Source organism: Vollenhovia emeryi, unplaced genomic scaffold (genome assembly GCF_000949405.1).
Source record: "Vollenhovia emeryi isolate VEMERY1.0 unplaced genomic scaffold, V.emery_V1.0 DF939138.1, whole genome shotgun sequence".
In the NCBI taxonomy this organism is placed as follows: Eukaryota; Metazoa; Arthropoda; class Insecta; order Hymenoptera; family Formicidae; genus Vollenhovia; species Vollenhovia emeryi.
In genome coordinates this window covers 762,949-784,982 of record NW_011967228.1, presented here as the reverse complement: position 1 = coordinate 784,982, position 22,034 = coordinate 762,949, and the positions used below count along the sequence as shown (strand labels likewise).

At 45.9% G+C, this 22,034-nt stretch overlaps 5 protein-coding genes across 6 annotated transcripts; 3 read left to right on the top strand and 2 right to left on the bottom strand.

The window, feature by feature from the left end:
- The first annotated feature begins 1,080 nt into the window (after positions 1-1,080).
- Positions 1,081-4,908, top strand: LOC105567356 (probable 4-coumarate--CoA ligase 3). The gene is made up of 8 exons (XM_012022174.1): positions 1,081-1,183; positions 1,867-2,013; positions 2,092-2,299; positions 2,671-3,152; positions 3,222-3,399; positions 3,549-3,767; positions 4,104-4,333; positions 4,459-4,908. Exons 1-8 carry the CDS (start codon positions 1,124-1,126, stop codon positions 4,627-4,629), a joined length of 1,695 nt encoding a protein of 564 aa, XP_011877564.1. The 5' UTR covers positions 1,081-1,123; the 3' UTR covers positions 4,630-4,908.
- Positions 4,909-5,256: 348 nt separating this feature from the next.
- LOC105567355 (UPF0160 protein MYG1, mitochondrial) lies at positions 5,257-7,538 on the top strand. Of its 2 annotated transcripts, none has more exons than XM_012022173.1 (6): positions 5,257-5,355; positions 5,431-5,637; positions 5,787-5,882; positions 6,065-6,301; positions 6,608-6,809; positions 6,894-7,538. In XM_012022173.1, the coding sequence occupies exons 2-6, from the start codon at positions 5,519-5,521 to the stop codon at positions 7,251-7,253; spliced, it is 1,014 nt and encodes a 337-aa protein (XP_011877563.1). In that variant the 5' UTR covers positions 5,257-5,355; positions 5,431-5,518; the 3' UTR covers positions 7,254-7,538. The 2 variants fall into 2 exon arrangements, with proteins under 2 accessions (XP_011877563.1, XP_011877562.1); XM_012022172.1 differs by having other exon boundaries at positions 5,261-5,355; positions 5,410-5,637.
- An 80-nt stretch (positions 7,539-7,618) lies between these two features.
- LOC105567418 lies at positions 7,619-9,209 on the bottom strand. Its single transcript, XM_012022282.1, has 4 exons — positions 8,969-9,209; positions 8,715-8,828; positions 8,127-8,605; positions 7,619-7,840 (listed from the first exon to the last, which is right to left on the bottom strand). Exons 1-4 carry the CDS (start codon positions 9,207-9,209, stop codon positions 7,652-7,654), a joined length of 1,023 nt encoding a protein of 340 aa, XP_011877672.1. The 3' UTR covers positions 7,619-7,651.
- A 3,613-nt stretch (positions 9,210-12,822) lies between these two features.
- LOC105567417 (cuticle protein 5-like) lies at positions 12,823-13,794 on the bottom strand. The gene is made up of 3 exons (XM_012022281.1): positions 13,783-13,794; positions 13,251-13,550; positions 12,823-13,035 (listed from the first exon to the last, which is right to left on the bottom strand). The coding sequence occupies exons 1-3, from the start codon at positions 13,792-13,794 to the stop codon at positions 12,823-12,825; spliced, it is 525 nt and encodes a 174-aa protein (XP_011877671.1).
- A 50-nt stretch (positions 13,795-13,844) lies between these two features.
- On the top strand, positions 13,845-19,743 carry LOC105567416. The gene is made up of 5 exons (XM_012022280.1): positions 13,845-13,966; positions 15,515-16,081; positions 16,938-17,091; positions 18,713-18,993; positions 19,223-19,743. The coding sequence occupies exons 1-5, from the start codon at positions 13,845-13,847 to the stop codon at positions 19,434-19,436; spliced, it is 1,338 nt and encodes a 445-aa protein (XP_011877670.1). The 3' UTR covers positions 19,437-19,743.
- The last annotated feature ends 2,291 nt before the right edge of the window (positions 19,744-22,034 follow it).

Genomic DNA, 22,034 nt, shown 5'->3' with positions numbered 1-22,034 from the left:
GTCAGAGTCACCACTTGGTGCGTGTCCGTGCTACATCCATTTTCAAGCGGGTAAATGGGTTGTGGTTCTTTTCAAGGAATTGAACGATCTGCAATTGTTTAATTACAGGGCATTGCAACCCAAAAGTACGCTGTCCGCAAAACGAAATCAACGCAAGTCAATAGAAACAATAAAATTCTTTTCGAAAACTTACAATATTACGCCATTGTTTTCCCCCAACGGGAACGTTGTGGACAGCTTATGTTATAGCGTAAATAAGGTCAAGGAGAAAGGCGAACGGTTGTGTCGAATGCCGGACCTTAAATTCGGTTCCAACTCTCCGCTCTCTCAGTTGCAAAAGTAAATCGGTGTAAGACGCCGCTTTCGTTCCACGCATCCGAATCCGCGTAGCAAGCCGACATTATTATCACTTTGACGTCAAAACATCAACTAGTTAACAATGCAATTGTTCTGATGTGTGTATAACAAATATTATATTATTGGAAAATTAGAATATTAACGTTAAGAAACTGTTATTGTTTACTGAGCCGTGATAAAAATACTCGTTGAAGAACTCGTAAAAGATACCCAGGCAGCACACATGTCTAAGGCCCGGTCTACAATGAGTCGTTAGTCGTTAGTCAGAAGTCGCAACTATATGTTGATCCTTTTCCTTTCTGGGTAGAAGAAAAAGGACCGACATATAGTTCCGACTTCTGACTAACGACTAACAACTCGTTGTAGACCGGGCGTAAAAGACATCTTTAAGACGTCATTAAGTTATCTTTTAGACATGTACGTCTAAGGCCCGGTTTCACCAACGTCGCTTAACTTTAAGCTTAGTTCAATTCGTTCCTTGTCTCTTTTCAACTGTTACTTTAGGAAGAGACAAAGAACGAATTAAGCTAAGCTTAAAGTTAAACAACGTTGGTGAAACCGGGCCTAAAAGGTGTCTTAAAGATATCTTTATGGCCCCTTTTAGACATGTGTGCTGTCTGGGCAGTGATAGTGAAGCTATATCGATAGAGGAAGATAGTGAGCAGCATATAGATATTACAATCACCGCGTTATAAATAGTGCCTCTCGTCACGTCCTCATTACAAACGTAATTAAGATAAGGGGTATAAAAGAACTGGAGATCAAAATGGAGAAAGTCCAATTAAATATGCAGAGCAGAATCGTCCCGTCTGAAAGTAGAACGAAAGTAAGTGACGCAATGTTGATTTTCCTCTACAAAAATGTTCGCGAAAGAATGAACGGACTGACACGTGTCCTCAGTAGCACAGTGCATTGGCCGATATTGTTCCAACGTGAAGCCAATACTCCCTGCCGGAAATAATTCTACAAAATTCTACAAAAAGTTAAATATAACTGCCAGAATCTAAGATATTCTACGTAAATTTAAAAAGTGTTGTAAAAATCAACATGAAAATGCAGCTTGAATTGGAACACCTTTGTTAATTTCTGTAATATTTTACAAGTAAGCAGATGTGTTAATTCTTCAAGATTTTGTTGTTTCTCAAATTTTTGAAGTTAGTAAAGTCTTGTACTAATTTTTACAAAATTGTACATTTTCACGAAATAGTACTTTCAATAATTTCTTGATTTGAGAACATTGTAATTTTTGGTACTATTTCGTAGATATTTTTACTAAAAGATAAATGCTTCAACGAAGATATAAAAATGTGTACAAATTTATATGTCAAGTCAATTTTTTGCGGTTACTTATAGAAAGTTTTTCCACCAGGGTTGGCCGTGAAACAAAATGCAAATAAATATTAAACGACATATAACAATGTAATAACAATATTGGTCTAATATTGATGTAATATCTTAGACCAATATTGCTAAATAGATATATAGGGCTAAGTAAGAAATTGCTACTAGGAGCCTTATGGATCGCAGTATCCACCGCCGTGTAAAATCGTGGACAACGTGATAATCGGCGATGAGGGGCCGCTGTTTAAGGAATGCTTGGGCTATGGCGAGCTGCTCTTTGCGAAACTGAACGGCAATCCGGACCTCGTAGGACAGGTATGTTAATATATCGTGAATTATACTTGTTCGGACACACTGTTCGATGTAGTGACCCAATCGTCTTGTTAAACGCAGATAGACCCGGTTACGGAGAAACGAACGACCTTCGCCGAGATGAGGGAACGCAGTGTCAGGTGTGCGTTGTGGTTGAAGAGTCGAGGAGTTGAACACGGTGATGTCGTCGGGATTTCCACCAATAATCATCCAGACTGCGCGATACCCTTGCTCGGATGTCTCTTCGTCTGCGCGCATTTCTATCCCATGCATCACGAACTTAATATACGTACGTTCCTTGTCACGAATGGTTCTCGCAATCCTTAACTTATTTCTTACTCAGAAATTTCACTAAAATGAGTTTAAATTCGAACGAATAAAAATCCTTTGAATTTTTGTGTTTGTCACACGAGAGCCTTATGAATTTTATAAATTTGTTGAAATCTGATCGATAACTTACTTTCGACTATTAAATAGCATTGAACATCTTTATATTCGACGCTATTGGTCTCATCAGGCGACAACCGATATTTCTTCCTACTGGCGAAATGGAAAGTTACCTCTGCACACTGATTTAATTAAGCTTCGACTATTCAGTTAACAGCATTAAATTTTTTTTCTATTCGCCGTTGTAATCGCTACTTCTCGGGATTGTTACAGATGACAGCCGATATTTCCTTTCTCTGGGAAAACCCAAAGTTGTCTTCGTGAACATCGACATGGTTGAAACCATGGCGAGGGCCGCGGAGGAAGAAAATTTGACCATTGATTTCGTGACTTTTGGCCACGTGAAGGGATTTCAGAGTTTCGAGGAAATTATTCGGGAGCAGAATCCCGCGGCGGTCGACGAGTTTCGTTGCACGCGTATTTCCAGTTTGGAGGAGACTGCTCTGTTCTCCTTGTCATCCGGTAGTACCGGGCCGTCCAAAGCAACGCTGATGTCGCATCGGGCCCTGATTAACAACATGTTTTACGACGTCACGTACGCCACGGAGGATCAAAAGATATTACTGTGGTTCAGCACATTACGATGGATCACTGGCACCCTGTTGATCCTTCGAGCGGTCTACTTCTGCAAGACGCGAATTATCTGCGACAGATACGACAACGAGCTGGCGTGCAAACTGATCGAGAAGTATAACGTAATAGTCCCACGAGTGCTAGACTGAAAATTCGTTTCGAGCACAGCTGAAGAAAAATCGTTTTCGCAGGTGGAATTTGTTTGGTTTCAACCCAGACTGATGGCGAACATCTTGAAGAACGGTCTTCTTGAAAAGTATCGTTTGCCATCCTTGAAGAGGCTGGCCTTGGGTGGAGCACCTATGAAACTACACCTGCTAGAGACCTTGAAGGAGGCCTTGCCGCATACGGAAATTTTATTCCTTTATGGTAAGAAAGAAAACTGAAGGAAACACGATTACTTAAAGAGTGAAAAGTAAAAATCCCGCATGAGAAATACAAAAAGGTGTTCGGACCATACGCGATCTTTCAAGTATCTTCGTATAATCGTTCGAGAATAATAGTAAGATTTATCACAGGCATGAGCGAGCTTTGCGGCATTAGTGCTGGGCAGAGACGAGGCGACAAAATGGGCTCCGTGGGTTATGTGGTTAAAAACACACAGCTAAAAGTAATCGATGTCGATACGGGAGAGAAATTAGGTCCGAATAAAATCGGCGAGCTTCTCTGGAAATCACCGTATATCATGACAGGATATTATAACAATCCTGAAGCCACCAAGAAAGCTGTAAAGGATGGTGGGTTTTCTTAAATTTTTAATCAGTAAATCGTACGGGCGTAATTACCCCGATAGGAAAATGTCTCAAATCAATGGCTGCGTTCGGCAGGAAAAGCTGCTTTGCAACTGTTGTAAAATTCGTGAATCTGATTGGTGTGTTCTCTCAATCTTGTGTGAATTTAAGAGCATACGCCAATCAGATTCATGAATTTTACAACAGTTGTAAAGCAGCTTTTTCTGCCGAACGTAGCCAGTGTGTAATCATTGCATCCAGCATTTCAAGTTTCATCCAGATTTCGTCACATTTGCTAAATATTTTCTTATCGGAGTGGCACGTTGAAATATCTTCCCTCAGGTTGGCTGCACAGCGGAGATTTCGGTTATTACGACGAGGACGGGGAAATTTTTATACGTGACAGAATCATGGATACTATCAGGATCAACGGACTCATGGTGTATCCCGCTGAGATTGAAAACGTGCTCCACAAACACCCGGCTCTCCGCGAAGTTGTCGTTGTGGGCATACCTGATGACATCGTGGAAGAATATCCGTTCGCTTTCGTGTCGAAGGCTTCTGGCGCAGAGGTTTGTAAATCGGTATATAAATCCGACAGAAAGTACGGCATTATAATCGTCAGCTTTGCTTCACGCCCTTAAACAAAATTATCAAAAAGATCTGGAATTTTTCTTCATTTGAAATTGTATCACAGGTGACAGCAGAGGAACTGATGAAATTAGTAGCGGATAATTTGGAGAGTTACAAGCACCTTCGTGGAGTACAATTTCTGGACAAATTTCCTTACACGGAAACTGGCAAGATTGCGAGGATGCAACTTAAAGAAATGGCAAAACGTTTTGTATCCGATTGCGTGCCTGCCTGATACACGAAACAATCAGTTTAATGACAATAGTTAGATTTATCAATTAAATATGTTATTACATTTTTGTACGTAGACTGCTTTCCATTTCGAATTTAATTCAAATGCAATCGACACTGGAACTATAACATTCTAAGTTCCAAATTCTACATCATTCCAAATTCTACATTCCTCAACACCATTTTTTCGTTCTTCAATATCAAAATTTGATTCTTCAACATCAAAATTTGGTCCATCAACATCGAAATTTGATTCGTTAACATTAAAATTTGATTCTTGTCTTGTCTTGTCCTGTCTTTTCTTTTCTAACACTCTCGTGTTACCGACATTTCGTGTGCATGCAGCACGGAACACAACCAAAATTAGGCACTGCATTACCTTCTTAAAAAATGGGCGTAGCACGGATACGCACCAATATAAGTGGAGACTTTATCGGCAGTGCTTGAAAATGGGTGTAGCGGAATAGTTCCAAAAATGAAAATGGGCGTAAAGCGCTGGAATCGGTCGAAGAAAACGGTAACAAGTAAAATGCCCGGCGTGGACCCGGTGGACCGCTCTCAGGTTTCTCTCTGCTGGAGATCGGAGCACGGTCAGTTTAAAGAGTACGAATTTCTAAACGGAATGTGCAACGTGGAGACTTAACAACAATTTAAAAGGGACGTCTGCGTGCACAGGAGCTTCTGGTGAAATCGGAGAAATTCTCGGAACTCCCGTTTTTCCCACGAACTGGTGAGGATTTTAATAACACTGCAAATTTTCATACCACGTGGTCGCGTAATCCAGTACGATGATCCGACTTTTCAGCCGATTACCGAGGAACGCGCTATCCGGCGGCTTCTCCAATCTTTTTACGTGGCGGGAAACCTGCCCCCGCGACGCCGCTGTCAGAACGATGTCGGGGAAATCGACTGTGAAGATCGGCACGCACGACGGAACCTTTCATTGCGACGAGGTCCTCGCCTGCGCGCTCTTAAAACTGCTACCGCAGTACAAGGATGCGTCTATAGTGAGGTAATTGTCCCCGCGTGTGAAAGCCGAGAGTTTTAACGCGTTGGACGGCAAAGTCGAGACAAGGGACCGGCGTGAACTTGTAACATCGAAACGAAATGAATAGAAAATGTTGGGTTGCAGAATCCATGGGTGTCCCATTACATTTTTAGATCTCGGAATCAAAGCGTCTTGGATACCTGTGATATCGTGGTGGACGTTGGCGGAGAGTACGATCCTTCCAGACGTCGCTACGACCATCACATGAGGTAGGGTGATGAATTTTTTAACTGTACCCCAGCGAGAAATGGCTCGTTGATCGATGTCGGAACGTGTGTCGAGTCAATTCGACAGAGTCGAGGTCGATTCGACGAATCGTTTCTCACTGGGACACCAAGAAATCTCTTCGCTTTACGCCGTTGTGTCAGTACCAATCCATTTTCCCTTTCAGAGAATTCCAGGAGTCGGTGAGTACCGTTTTGAAGGGACCAGGCTACGATTGGACGATAAAATTAAGCAGCGCGGGACTGATCTACTGCCACTTTGGCCACGAGATATTGAGGTGCGTGCTCGCGGACGTGACGGAGGACAGAGTCATCGATGAGATCTTTAAGAAGATTTATGACACGCTGATCAAGGAAATCGATGGTATAGACAACGGCGTGCCGATGTACGATGCGGAGCCATTGTGAGTGGTTGCCTGTGGCATTAACCCAGTTCTTGAGCGACGTCGATCAAAAATTGACGATTTTTCGAATGAAAATCGAGTTTTCTCATATTAGGCTTCTCCTTTTTGATTTTCTGTTGGCACCATTGGAAAGAGCACCCGCGAAAACGTCAGGACAGTTTGGTTTAGAATTTCCCCCCTTTTCAAATTCATTGTGTCGCGACGGTTCGAAGAGAACTGCAAAATCCAGGACGGTCCGACGTTAATGGGTTAACACGCGCCGCGCGGTACGCTTCCCCAGGATTATTGCACGTGCGGTTGTTTCAGGTATCGAATAGTCACCGATTTAAGCGCGCGCGTAGGCAGACTGAATCCCCAGTGGAACAGCCGGGATGTAAATATCGAGAAACAATTTGAGAAAGCCATGGCTCTGGTTCTGGAGGAATTTTTAGAGTTCGTACAATACACGAAAAACGTTTGGCTACCGGCGAGGGACGTCGTGCGGCGCGCCGTGGAGGATCGTCTCGAGGTAAGGCGAGCCCTTCCTCCATTTGTCTTTTCGCTCTCGACGTATATCTCCGACTGTCGTTTAACGCAAAGTTTCCCACGCAAGGTCGATCCGAGCGGTGAGATAATAGCGTTGTCGCAAGCGGTGCCGTGGAAGGAGCATTTGTTTCAACTGGAAAAGGAGATGAATGTGTCGCCGTCGATAAAATACGCCATTTTTGAGGCCGACAACGCTCATCGAGTTCAGTGCATGCCGGTGGCATTGGGCAGCTTCGTGTGCAGGATGTTCCTGCCCGAAGCGTGGGCCGGCTTGCGCACCGACGCCCTTGTGGAAGCCTGTGGACTCGAAGGCGCCACGTTCGTGCATTCCGTCCGGTTCATCGGCGGTCACAAAACCAAGGACGGCGCGGTGGCCATGGCGCGGAAGGCGCTCGAGATCGGGAAGGCCGTGCAACGCGCGGAATGACGGTGTCTAGACCGCTGAGCTTTTTCTTACAATTTTCTACCGACTACTGAACATTTTTAGAAACATTTTTTCGAGAATTGAACACGCAACTCGTTCGCATCGCGACCTATTTAATATTTAATATACATTTCGCCCTATTTAAGACGTTACACGTATTGCGTAACGCTCGTTAAATCCCGATGTAAGAAAAAGCCGTGTCATCTTTTCAATCGTCCAAGTACTTTCGAATGTATTCAATAAGTTCGAACTAAACTGCCATAAACGTTTATTCCAGAAGCTCGAAAAGAATGGCTCGTTTATTGTCAAAGTTTCCTCACATCAGATCCATAATAAAACATGGCACGGGTTTCTCCGTATGCTCTTCCGCGATCGAAAAGAGACGATTTGATCGATGCTCGTCAATCGGCGTTTCGGGCGGCTGCTTGAGCGTGTGCGGCCAAATGCGCGGCCTTAGCCTGGGCCACTTCGGGAGTGTCGATTACCCGGCCGTCAGGCCCAAGCGGTGCGTAGCTGTAAGCGTAGAACGCAGGCGAAGTGGCATACGCCAGAGCACCGTACGGGACCAACCCACCTGTCTTGGCAGCCTCCTGCGTGAAGGAATATTTAATTAAATCACTCATCGGTATGTCGTTGCGACGTGGAGAATCACAAAGGGATCAATGTTGCCAACGCGCCTCGAAGATAAAACGATACGAAACGAGATAAACGGAGCATCACGACTTACACCTGAATACATCTAATATCTCTACAGATCAGCGTTGCATCGGCGGTTCTCGACTTTTAATAACAAAGAGCGGCGCTACGCTGAATATATATCGGTCACGAATAGCTGTTGCCGTTTGCGCAACCATCTCTAAACCGAGAGTGTCGTACTTGGGCGTGAGCGGCGAGATGGGCAGCCTTGGCCTGGGCGACCTCAGGTGTGTCTACCACCCGACCGTCCGCGCCGATGGGCGCGCCGTACGTAATCGCAGGTGCATAAACCGCAGGTGCATAAACGGCGGGCACGAATCCGTAGCCGAGCGTGTTCCTGATGGCCTCGTAGGCCTGGGTGGCGAGATGGGCCGCTTTCGCTCGCGCTACCTCCGGCGTGTCCAGGAGTTTTCCGTCTGGTCCGAACGGTACGCCGACGTGATATGTCGAATAGGCCGGTGTTGCGGCCGCGATGGCGCAGAATGCGAATAGAACGATCTGCAAAAGAAATGCTCGCGTAAATCCTGTGCGTAGATAAAACGACCTCGAAATCGAACAAGCCTGACTATGGAAAAGATTTATTAATCTCAGTATCAATTCAACTAATGGAGTCAGTTCGACGACGGTCGAGTCGATCGTAGAATAGACCGAATGCAGTTAAATTTTCGTCCGTTTAGGACTAATTTTTCGAGGGTCCCCGGCCGATCGATGGTACTCACGAGAGCCCTCATGTCTTATCAGTGCGATCAAGCGCTGCTGGGTGATTACCAGTACTCGCCCTAAAGTACGGACTGCTATGTCGTGCCGCGTCGACGCGAGGATCTCCTTTTATACATGTGAATCCAGGTAGGGAGTCGTCGACCCGTAGGAGGGGACCGCACCCTACGGCAAGTATTATGCCTCAAAGTGCTGACATTGACATTACGTTAATGAGGCCCTGCCACTGTCTGAATCTGCCCGGGGAGGGATATTATCTCCGGCTCTCCTCAGACACGGGCGCATCGTCGAGGTCAGTCTCGCACCGTCTACCGGCTTCGTTGCCCGGCACTTTTTCACGCTCGTCGCCGCCAAGGGCTCGGCGGACTTAACAGGAAGCGGTTCGCCGCACGAAGGGTCGATCACTTTTTCCTGGATGGATGCGCGGAAAGCGACTCCGGCCGTAAAACCTTGTTTATTACCGCGAAATTGATGGATAATACGCGTTCGACTCACGGACGTATAACCGCACTGCGCGAGACTATCATCTTCTTGGCAGGCGTACATGAATTTATATATGTGTAACGTGCCAAATGAGGCTTGACCGATGGGCGATAGTGATTAATATAAAGACCCGTACGCTTTTCCTGAATTTTGCATGTAATTTGATAGTATTATTTTAATCGACTCGCTAAATTCTGCTACCAAACTTGGTGCACTCGCGATCGCGTCATCGCGTTTACATATTAAAAAAATGTAAATGGCGTAAAGACGTGATGTCGAACAGTTATAATCGCATTTGTCTTCTTATTGGCAGATCCCTATGTTTATCCGCGGGAAAAATTGTTTCTAAGAAAAATAAATGAAATCGCCATGTTCGACGGAGGATCCCCCGTTCATCGCGTTACCATAACTCCTCGATTCTTTCAAGCGCGACCGATCAACAGCCGTCCTTGCCGATATCAAAGCGAAGCTGCCGAAAGGTGGAAGGGAAAGGGAGGGACAAGGCGCAATTAAAATGTATGAGGTGCGACGTAGAAAAAGAGAGCGTGCCGAAATGAAGGTCGGCCGCGCGTCCTCGAGAGACTTTTCCTGGATGAGATCGGGATCGCTCTCTGACGTGCGTCCGATACCGGCAGGTGCGGGGCGCGTCTTTTTGCTCGCCGTCGAGAATTCCACTTCCTCAAGGTCTCACTTCCTGACGAAACTCTCTTTGTGCCGGGGACTCGCGCAGGTCGCTCTGACCGCCCGACGTTTGAACAGCTCGCGATATCTCGCGGGAGAAAAGTCTCGAGGAGCCAGAGAGATTCGACCACCTTTCTCGAGACATGAAAGTTTCTTCCGCAAAAAAATTAAAGCGCAACCGATTTCTGAGATATTTCGGAAAAAATTATGAACGTGGCGCAAATTTAACTCGCGAAAACTTTTCAAAATTTTATTCACGGGGTTGCTTCGGGTGCAGGAGAGGGGGGTGGCTTGAAACTTGCAGAACTGCTTCGTAATATTTATTTGAGAGATTTGTATCAGTTGCGTTTATGAAAATGAAGAGTGTAGTAAATCGTAACGCCTTTATGAGCATTACGTTAATTCATTATACGCGCTGCGCCAACGTAATACCATTGAGCAACGACCGTAAGATACATTTGCACACAATGGCGAATTGTTAACCTTATGATTTGCACGTACATAAACGCGGTGAGTTAATTACTAAAATTACTTTAAATAATTTAATAAATAATTAATGAGAGGTCCGTAAGTAGGCCACTTACGGAAAGTGACGTAGTTATTCACGCGGTACGGATATTATGTACGTTATCCCAGCAAGAGACATGCGGATGAGTCATCGCTTTTATCTCTAGTAAGGGAACAGATTAGAGCGATTAAAGGCTGCTCACTTGGAAAGGTAAACCGTCAAGAGAGCCTTAGAAGACGGAGCACATTCGAACGAGGTAATATTTCTAAAAAGACGTTCAATGAAAGATGATGCCACGTCATGGCACCCTTTCCAAAGAAGATGCAGCGATTGTCTTGTCGGGTCAGCCTGATACAATAAATATCAGAAATTTCATATTAGCAGCAATACTCTGCGCGCGAGAGGAAAATTACAATACGTAGTATCTATAGTATGATTTCACAACGTGAGTAACGCATGACCGCTATTCGGAACATTGCGATAATTTCGATTTCCCTTTATATAAATGCGGAGAGCAATTTTCACTCGTTTTCACCATTTCCAAATTGAACTAGAAGTTTTTCCCATATCCGCGTGGCGCTTTATTAATGCGTAGATATGCAACGGCCGGGGCAGCCAGAGCCCTTTCCTTGGAATTCAAAGCAACCTCGGCACGCAACCAGTAACGCATGACCGCTATTCGGAACGTTGCGTTAATTTCGATTTCCCATTATATAAACGCGAAGAATAATTTTCGCTCGTTTCCATCGTTTCAAAATTGAGCGAGAAATGTTTCCCGTATCCGTGTGGGCGCACGGATACGCGACGGCCGGGGGGGAACAAAGGCCCTTTCCTTGGAATTCCAGATAATCTCGACACGCCCGGCGACCCTATTGTCTATTAGCATAAGCGAACATACGAGTGTACGGCGGTAATCGTGCCGGGTATGGCCTGGAATGCCCATTAAACGACGTCGGCAATTAGCCGGCTAAACTTATCGCTCTCCTTCCAAGCAGACGCGTGTGTGGGCCGGGGCATCGATTTCGCAGCGATTCCTAAATACTGATTAGGATCGAACAGTTGTTATTATGGCGAGCCACGATTCCTCGGACTGAGATAATTACGCGTGTAATTATATAAGGTGCTTTAAGATTTGCGTGTATGGAAAATTGCTTCATCGTGAGGAAATTTACCTTCAAATTGACGAAAGAGTGAAAAGAAAGAGAAAGCCTGTTACATCTCGTCAAATTAAAGAAATACATATTGAAACAGTAGACGAGAGAATAGCAGCGTACAGGTGGATGAGTGTCAAGAGTTTAATAAAATAAATCAACAGTTTTCATTAATGCCAAAACATTAATTATGGTCCTAATTAAGGTAGTTGTTTCGCGACAGTAACGCACAAAAGTTTCTTCCAGACAGGAGCCAGCACTCAATTATTACAATGCTATATCTCGATGCAATATTATTTTAAAGAATATTGCATCGGGATATAGCATTGTAATAATTGAGTGCTGGTTATTAATGTCTTTTTAACGGATCGCGAATTATAAACGATATAGCGAGTAAGAGACCGTCGACGTTGTAAAAATGAAATTGATAGCCCAAGGGACGTGTCGGTACGGATGTCGTGTGAAATGTCGCAAGCCTTGAATCGAAATCGACGTATTCGGAATAGGCGCTCGGGAGTTAAACGATCGGATCAATCACTCCTCGGATTTGTTTGCGAGCGCAAAACGACGACGAGGTACGCCGCCGGCCAGCCTGCGAGGCCGCAGGCGGATGTTGACAGGTATGCCTGTTGCATACATCGATTCTCAACAAGCGATACGATTATTTATGGCTGCACCAAGATATATCTCTTCAAATCACGCCCTTTCTTCTAGCGTTCATAAATTATAACGCCCGGTCGATGTTCCAGCGTTTAACAGGTTACATCCTCCGCAATACTTTATCCAAGTCAACAATCGGGCTCTTACGTAATATTACAATTAAACGTGATCTTCCACGATTACACGCGATAATGTTACCATATAAAAATTCGGTTGTCACGTGCGATACAACCGCGTATTCAGCAAATACGTTTCAAGTACGAACGTGGAATTTTCTTAAAGACAAGGTATATTCCGCAAATCAGTTTTTCCCATTTTGCAAAGGTCTATCATCGGCGGAAAAGGTATTTAAACACGGCTGGAATAGCAGTATTGGGAGCATACTGTTGCAATAAAATAAGAAATCAGGTAGCAGCGGAATGCCTTGTATTTCTTACAAGCTAAAGTCTTAGATAATGTGTCGATACGTGAATCTTGCGGTTCGGCCTGAAAGCCGATTGTGCAAGGTGCAAAGTCATTTGCACGACGTATCACGAAACTCGAATGCATTGTATAACAAATTACTGCCCGCATAAAATTAAGGGAATGCGTTTTCCAACTGCGCAATATTGTGGCAACATCAGTTTTATAATTGTATTAAATTCTATCAACGTCAACCTGCCTTTGATTGACAGAATCAGTAATCGTAACCGTCGTAACCGTCATTCGCGCCGTCGTCGTGAGACAGGGAGCCCGACGAGTCGCCGTAATAGCCGTCGTGGCCGTAAACCGGTGGCTTGTAAATCTGCGAATGATCGTACGCGACAGGTGTCGCGGAAGCTATGTGATTGTACGCCGCCAGATGCGCGGCTTTCGCTCGGGCCACTTCCGGTGTGTCTACCACGCGACCCTGAAAACAAAGGGGACAGTCAAGAAACGAAGGCGCGATTAGCTACTGCAGTTTCCACTATTTGAAAATGGCGTAAAATTTCTAGATCTAATAATCATTATTATTACAGTTCATACCTTCAAGAGCTTGAAGGAACTGAACGCGAATTATAAGTTTGAAAACGCTTATCGCGTCGCACGCCTCAATTGTTCATTCGAATGGGATAAAAGTCTTACGTCATGATCTAACGGGGCAGGCGGCCCGTGATATCCGTATCCGCTGTGGTACATTTGATGGCCGACCGATACGGGCTTAGCATATCCGTGATAGTCCCCATTTTCCGCGTAGGAAGCCGCGCCGTGCGGTACCCTCGCGGCAGCTTCCGCCACGGCGGCGAGATGCGCCGCTTTGGCGTGTGCCACTTCCGGCGTGTCCAGGACTCTCCCGTCGTGGCCTATGGGCGCCGGTGACCCGTGGTATTTTTGATAATACGCCGGCGTGGCCAGAGTCGTGGCAACGGTGGCGATTAAAAGGACCTACGAGTGTAAAAATGATCGGCAGCCGCTCTTAAAGCTATTATTAATATCCCGGCGAAGCTGACGTCCATGCATTAAGAGAGAAACTCCGTCGTCTTGCGATTCTCACTGCAGATTTCATCGCAATTCCGACAGTTCTGTCTCGCGGCGGATGATAATTTATGGGATACTTATTCAATAATCCCTCGGTTAACTTTGTTAAAAATAATCATAATCTAACAAAGTTACTTACCAAGGACCTCATTATTGCGTTCAATTCTGAAGTGTCACCGTTTTATAACCATCGGGAGCAAAATGCTCGGTTTATATACAATCGGTGATTTAATCTTACCTAACAGCGTCACCCCACCAGTGGTGAACACTGGTTCGGCTAATATTCGTACAACTGATCGTTCGATTTTTATGAAAGTGTCCAGGTGCATATTTCTCGTTGTTTTCGCATCAGCGACGCGAGACAATATTACGCGCGAAAACAAATGATGTTGTCAGCGGTCTAATTGAAGATAAATTTTATTCGATAACAGCACTAATGCTAAACTTTTGTTTCAATTGGACTGTCGCCAGCTAACAGCGTTAGTCTTTCTCGCGTGCGGGGACGCAACTAATTTGATCACGATTGTCTCGATCAACATCCATTCGTTTAAGCGTTGATTAAATCATTAATCGTTCATTAGACCTCGCAACAAAGGATCAGATATGTCCAATTATATTGGACGTAATTGCAATCGGTCTCTTTTCTCTTATTGTTCCCAAAGTCGCGACGGCTCATTAAGCAATTAGACGCAGTGCATTTACGTGGCGGAATTTCCAGCAGCCTTTAACAAGATGACAAACTGCGAATCATGCTACGGTGATTAGTGCGCGCGAATTTGCATTTTATCATACGATATTCATTAATCCTGGTCGTCAAAAGGGCGTCAGTGTGTATCGGGATTAATTTTAAACTTATTACAGGTATCGTTTCTTCCTCAAGCGATCGACCACGTTTAATCTTTACGGCGAATTCGACAATAAAACACGACGTTGAATAACTGCCTGCGATTAAATGCTTGTTTTAATTTTTTATTTACGTCGAAGCGCCCAAGCTCTTTCCTCGGAGCGTTCGCTCGGCAATCGGGATCGACGAGATGCAGGATCGATCGAACGTTCCCATCGCCGCTGACACTTTTTCCAAGCCAATTGTACAACATCGCCTCTAGAACGTTCGCGTTTTGGCGCAATCATAATTCCGTTCTTGCTAGCATTCCAGCCTCCCTCTATCCCTCCCCTTTTCACTTTTTCTCGCTCTTTCTCCTCGCCTCTCTCCCTCCAGCCTACCATTATCTCTCTTTTTATTTCTAGCTCTTTCTCAATTCTTTCTCTTCCTACCGTGAATTTTTCAATATCTTTTAATCGCGCAAATGTGTCACCCCGATGTGTCTCCATTTCGCCTCTCGGGCGAAATGAATTGGACAGAAAAACCGAGCCTATTTCGCCGTTTTATTATCTAAAAATCAAGGCGATTCCATGTTGTAAAACGTTCCGCGTTTACGCTATTTAGTACGGACGCCTGTATTAGACGCCCGTATCGTTCGTCGGCTATATAAGGTCTACGTGGGCTGATCGCACGGACAGAGATTCGCCTGATCTCGGATAGACGCGCGCAAGTATGAAGTCCCTTGTAAGTACCTGGATACTCCTTATTTTTCTCATTCTTTCACGATTCCTTATTCGTTCTCTATTTACAAAAATATATTATTATTAAACGCTTCATTGCATTAATTGTTATATTTAAAATATTAACACTTTTTCCATAATGACACCTATTATTGTTCGAAAAAGTGACCAAAAATTACTTAACAACAATTTAAATCGAGGAAACGTATTATAAGGTGAACAGTGAACTTTCTCACACACAATGAAAGGACCGCTTTCGCGTCTGAATATATAATTTTCGTCTATCACTCTTGTAAATCTTGTTGCAGCGCGCACAAAGAGATTTTCGATAGCTATAATCATCGTTCATCTCCGCACGTTCACCCTTCCAGGACTAAATCTCTCGTCTGTTCGCCTTTTCAGGTCGTCCTCTCGTGCCTCTCGCTGTCGACGCTGGCCCTGCCTGCGTACGGGCCCCATCAGCAGGTGTATCAGGTGGCGCACGGATATTATCACGGGCCACCAGCCCCGCTGGGCCACGACGGCCAAGTGGTCGACACGCCGGAAGTGGCCCACGCCAAGAAGGCGCATTTGTCGGCGCACGCCGAGGAGGCCGCCAAAACGGCGCACTACGGCGGCGGATTTCCCGCGGACGGAAGTTACGGCGGCGAATACTCGGACGGGGGTTTCAAAGGCCACGCCGGGGGCTACGCCGAGGGTTACGCCGGATACCACGGCGTGTACCACGGCCCGTCGGCACCGCTCGGTCACGATGGACAAGTGGTGGACACGCCGGAAGTGAAACATGCCAAGGCCGCGCATCTCGCCGCTCATCACGCGGAGTTGGCCAAAGTCGCTCATCTGTCGTACGCGAAACCCTACGCGTACGGCCCATGGTGAACAAGCTTGTTGAGGAATACATCCAACTCTCCTTTTACGCGGTAGATACGTTCCGCGTAAGAAATTGCGTTTTTCTAACGTGTAAAATACCATGCGCGCGCTGTTTTTTTTTTACCGAAAGCTGTTTACACGACTGAGTTTGACGGGAACAAGGGTGAACGAACGACGTATGAATGATCGTCGGATCATGACTGACAGTGACAACCGAGCTGCCGAAATATCACTTGAGCTATAAGGGTTATTGAAAAATGTAGTCTGTCTAGGGTATTACTCATCTTTTGTGATACTTTTTTTTTAACGATACTTACGTAATAATGTAGGGGGACGTGCGTGCGGTTGAAAAGTTTTCGTCGAGTCATCGCCAGGAATTAAAACTAAGACTTGTACGCGTACACGAGAGGTTACAGAGAATTTTCGGAAAATCGCGCAGGAGGAAACCGCGTTAAAAGAGAGCTGGGTGTATGCCTTTCACGGCAGGACCATTAACTCATTGTCTGCGTTAACAGCGTAAAATAAGCGGCGTCTTCAACGGATCATGCCAACTCATCTTACATTCGCGTTGGCGGATGTGCATCTCGACAAACATAAATATATTATATACGCACTGTATGATGTAACGATACGAAAATAACAAATAAAGTTTAACGTGTGAACAAATAGTCGCAAATTTCCCTCTCGCGTATCTCGCAAGATTTATTGTTATTCCAAAATAATTAATTTCGCGACGATAATTAGAAAACTACGGAAATTAAGTATGCTCCCCCCCTCTCTCTCTCTCTCTCTCTCTCTTTGTCTCTGTCTTTTGAATAATTTATGCAGCGAGTGCAAATGTTTTATTTCACGCGGCTGTAGTGCAAAGAATTGTCGCGGTTCTGCGGTGAAAGACTGGCGACGTGCCGAGCTCAATCACGGCTCAGGAGCACGAGTTCGGATGTCGATCGTGCGAATCGATCACTCACGATCGACTGCCACTCCGTCAAGCTCGACTAAACGCCTAAACACGTCGGTATTGCGTTGGTGACAAACGCGCAATTCCTTTCAGGCCAGACGTAGCAATAGGGCTCGATCGATGAACTGGCCGAGCGGCCAGTTGCGACACCACTATCTCCGTTTTAGTAATTCAACAACTATTGTTATCGCCATCCCGTGACATACTATTGTGATTGATACGCCACGTGTGGATAAATAATCCCATAAACTGCGGGGTAGAGTGGGTGTAGCTCGTTGCGCGATCGTGGCCTAAAGATAAGAGCACGTGAGATACAATCATAAATCGGCCGCGCGGACAGTTACATTTTTTTCTTTCCGATAAAGTGCTAATGAAAATTCACTGACAACCTCCCCCCCCCCACCCCATAATATCATCGATCGATATATATTTGTACAAGTAAAATGGAATTCATTTCTCACGCTTTTGATTCTCAAAGGAAACACTTTTAGACGAAAGCTGATTTGCCTCTAGACAAATTTAGGTAGCATGGTGTACATATTTAATCGAGACCAACCCAACTATGTACGAAATGGCAATTGAGCCGTGAGAGTCTCTCGAGCGTTGTTGGCAAAGTGATTTTGCAACTTGCCGATTTAATTCCTGGCGCCGCGTTCGAGGAAGCAACGCGCGATCAAGCCTGGCGCGGCATCGGCGTCACTTTGGCGAAAGCCGGAGACTTAAATGACCGCATCTGCGGGATGACGCGCATAGCTGCACAGGGCACAGTACCCAGGCGCATTTTTACTCGCGACACGAGGTCACGGGGGGGACACGCGCATACGAGTGCCATTGTTAACGCGCGGTGAAATGTTACAGGGCACGGCGTGCAGTTAAGGAGAACGCTTTTCCTGGGTGTGGTTGTCACCCCGCGCGCGAGTTGCGCCCGGCCAGGCGGGGCACGGGCAAGCAGCGCGCCCGATCGACGCTCGTACCCCTATAAATTGCACCACGCACGTTGATGGCAGCTGTAATGCGGATCTAAACGCACGTGCCGACAGCCGCCAGTGTCTTGCCGAGATCTGAGGGCGACGGGATACCTTTGGGACACGCAGGGTGATCGCCGCAATGATCGGATACATCGTGAGTACGCTCGCAAACTCGGAGAGAAGTAACGTGTCTCCCGACCCCAATCTCACGCGTCTGTCATCTTGACGAATAAAATTAATATTAATTAAAATTTATATACTCTCGCAGTATTATTATTATATTATTCGCTTTACACGTGTTTTTGTAAAATTAATAGTATTCGACCTTCTAAACCTTATTCTAAACCTTACTAGTGGCAAAAATTGGCCAATCGTTTGTCGTTGATCCCGTAAGCCGTTACTAATAGCGAATTCGATTGCTTGCAGTAGTGCGCACTGAGTGCACACTAAGGCCAGTTTACAGTCAATTTTTATATTTGACTTTGTCTTAAATATGTGTTCAAAGAGGATTTAGCCAAAACGTAATCCGTACGGATGCTTTACAGATTATTTTACTGGCTACAAAATATTTCAAGAAATATTTAAGACGATTTCTAAATCTAAGAATTGACTGTAAACAAGCTTTAGTGCGCACTCAGTGCGCACTAGTGCAGGCAACCGCGAATTCGCTATGCTTCTTATCTGAAACGGATATTAATAAGAAATAATAACGCAAAGCCAATGGGATGATTTCATTGTTATCGCAGATCCTCTTCTTCGCGATGTCGAGCGCTATTCTGGCGGCTCCACAGTGGTACGGGCCCCATGGCTCCCCGGCACCGTTGGGCCCCGACGGTCGCGTGGTAGACACACCGGAAGTCGCGCAATTGAAGGCTGCTCATCTGAGCGCTCTGGCAGAAGCTAACGCACGCGCACCGAAGGGACCGGGGTCGATCGGCGCTTACGCCGGGCCCGGCGGATACGCTGCCAGAAACTACATTGCGCATTACAGGTTTGTCTCGAACATCCCTCGGCAATGCACTTCTATCCAAATCGGGCTTCTCCGAAGCTCCTTATATTGATATTCCAAGCGCAACTAGACGGTAATCAATTTAGAAAGGATTATATTATACTTTCCGAGTTTCTACTTTGTTCATTCTATTTTGTATTCGTCTTATTTAATGAGCGCCGATGAGGCCAAGCTCAGCTCTCGAAAGTCGTCTGAATACATCGTATTACAGCGGACCACCGGCCCCGCTGGGCCCGGACGGCCGCGTGGTCGACACGCCCGAGGTTCAGCAAGCCAAGGCCGTACATTTCTCTCTCTACAATGCGGAAGCGCGGCGCGTGCCGGTCGGTCCAGCCGATCCAGTTGCCGTTGGCGCCTACGATCCATCCTGGAACAATGGCGTCTACAATCCCGCTTGGGACGGCCCGGCCAGCAGCTACTATTAATTCGACTCCGAGGAAATCGGATCAGGACCATCCCGGACCGATCGCGCGATCGGTCGCGCCGGACTCGTGATCCTCGACGTGATCCTCCCCACCTACCTCAAGAATTGGAAGACTAAGATAGATGTTACTAACTACCTCTCCCCCGAGATCAGATCGAACAAACGATTCCCCCTCGCCGACCCTCCAGTCACATCTCCCAATGGTTCTACCCGCGTCTACATATTCAGCACCGCGCTTCGTGCATCTCCTATTTGTCGCGCGCGCGAGTATGGCACTTGTACTTTCGGTGTATGTGATGGAAAAAATATATATGCATGCAATAGAATAGCAGTAGCGTAAAGAGATTATAACTATCTCGTGCTTCTTTACGCACAATCCGCCCAACACCCTTCGATCCACTCGCTTTGAATGCTTGAAAGAGCTAATTCCCTATAAATCTGGAGATTCAAGCATCTCTCCCTGAGAATCTACTTATGTATAAACGTCGGCGTTCTGGTTGTATTAATTCCGGCACTTGTTCCTTGAATGAAAAGATTCCGTTACATTCACGTCTATTGGTGTTTACGGCATTCACTTGGATATTATCGTATATTCTACCGTTACTCACAATCAGATCTGCCTTCGCGAGCGTACGCGACACAAGAGATCGCAATCTGCTGAACCCGGTTGTTGCATACCTCGTTAAGCACGATTAATCGCGTCCTTGCTAATGGCACAAGCCGTCTAGGATCGCGCAGGATAACTGTCTCACACCATCTCGCAGTCATAGAAACCGGTTTCCTCATCGCCACTCTTCGCAATCGAATTTTCATTTCCTGCCGTTAATTGACATTAAGTAATTACGGATCTATTAGTTAATCTCTGCTGGGACGCTCGTTGCATTGATACGCTCCGCAACGTTTTCTATGCAACCATCCGCAATGCGTCAACGCAACGTGCATTCGAATGAAGTTTTCTTGCAAGACACGTCCGTATTCGCGGACGACCGGTCATGGATCACGGATTTCTTCCCTTCAAGGTGGTCCTCTTCTCGTTAGCTGTCGCCGTGCCTTTGAAAATTGCAGGCAACCCATTGTTCGAAGAACGGTGGAACTCGAGCTTTAGATTTCTATCGAGAAATAGCTTCATTAACAAATTTACTTGTCAAGTTTTCTTTAAATCTACCGATTTAAATCACGGATTTCTTCCCTTCAAGGTGGTCCTCTTCTCGTTAGCTGTCCCCGTGCCTTCGAAAATTGCAGGCAACCATTGTTCGAAGAACTGTGAAACTCGAGCTTTAGATTTCTATCGAGAAATAGCTTCATTAACAAATTTTTTGTAAATCTGTCGATTTAAATCACGGATTTCTTCCTTCAAGGTGGTCCTCTTCTCGTTAGCTGTCGCCGTGCCTTCGAAAATTACAGGCAACCGATTGTTCGAAGAACGGTGGACCTCGAGCTGTAGATTTCAATCGAGAAATAGCTTCATTAAACTTGTCAAGTTTTCGTTAAATCTATCGATTTCAATCACGTATTATAAATATCTCTACGCTATCTTTTTCGCAATTTCTTTCGGCGATAAGGCGATATCGGATAGATTAATCTCGTTTAGGATCAGCAAGGCAGCGCGAGGAAAAACTTCTTAGATCTTATTGACAAAGATCCACCAGATTTCTTTAAATTTGATTGTTTAAATCGTCGCACTCGACACATTATGAATGTTTCCGCGCCATTGTTTAGCAATTCCTTTCGGCGATAAAGCGATATCGGATACATTCGTTCCATTTGAGGTCAACGGAGCAGAGTGAGGGAGAGAAGATTATTTGATCTTGTCCCCATTATAATCCACGCCGATCCGACGGTAACGTGAGACGGAAGAACTCGGCCGACTCGTTCGCCAATTGTTGCGCAAATCTACGCAAAACGGGGGGGGGGGGAGGGAACGGGGGCTCTCGTAATACGTAATCCCCGGCGCACGTAACGAGTTAGGCGAGTTGCACGGTCCCGTACGTGTGGCTGCGATATTCCACGCACAGCATCCACCGATCTCTTTGCGCGCGGAATTTTCAGCTCTTCTCGGGTAGGCGTATCGTCCGGTCTTGTATCTTTTATGTCGAGGTCACTTCGAATTGCGCAGGAGTGGGTGGCGCGTAAAATCAGTTTTTTTCCTCCCCGCCCCCTCGAAGAAACCGCCTCGGTGACAGATTCGTCAACTCGCTCCGATGACGTCGCCGCCGGCCGCCACCGCGTTACTCCAGCCCGGCGAGTATCACCGTCCCGATTCTCCGACGCTCCGGCTCGTTTACGCCGATTCATTTCTTCTTGCATATTCCCGGCGTCGGCCACGAGTTACGATTCCTGACCTTTTCGCGGCGAGGTATTCCGAATCACGATGTGCTCGGGTTCGCTCTCGAGGAACGAAGCTATTATTCCGCTCCCTCGCTCGTTTCTTCTCACGTCTTTCGTACACCGGTGACCTATGTGGCAACATCCACAACCGTAACGCGAGATGACTACGTTTCAATAGGATTTACATGATATTTCTCAGTTCCCAGAATTAAATCGCCATTAGGGTAACAATGTCGTAAACGCGTTACGCGGGTGTACTCCCTGAAGAAAC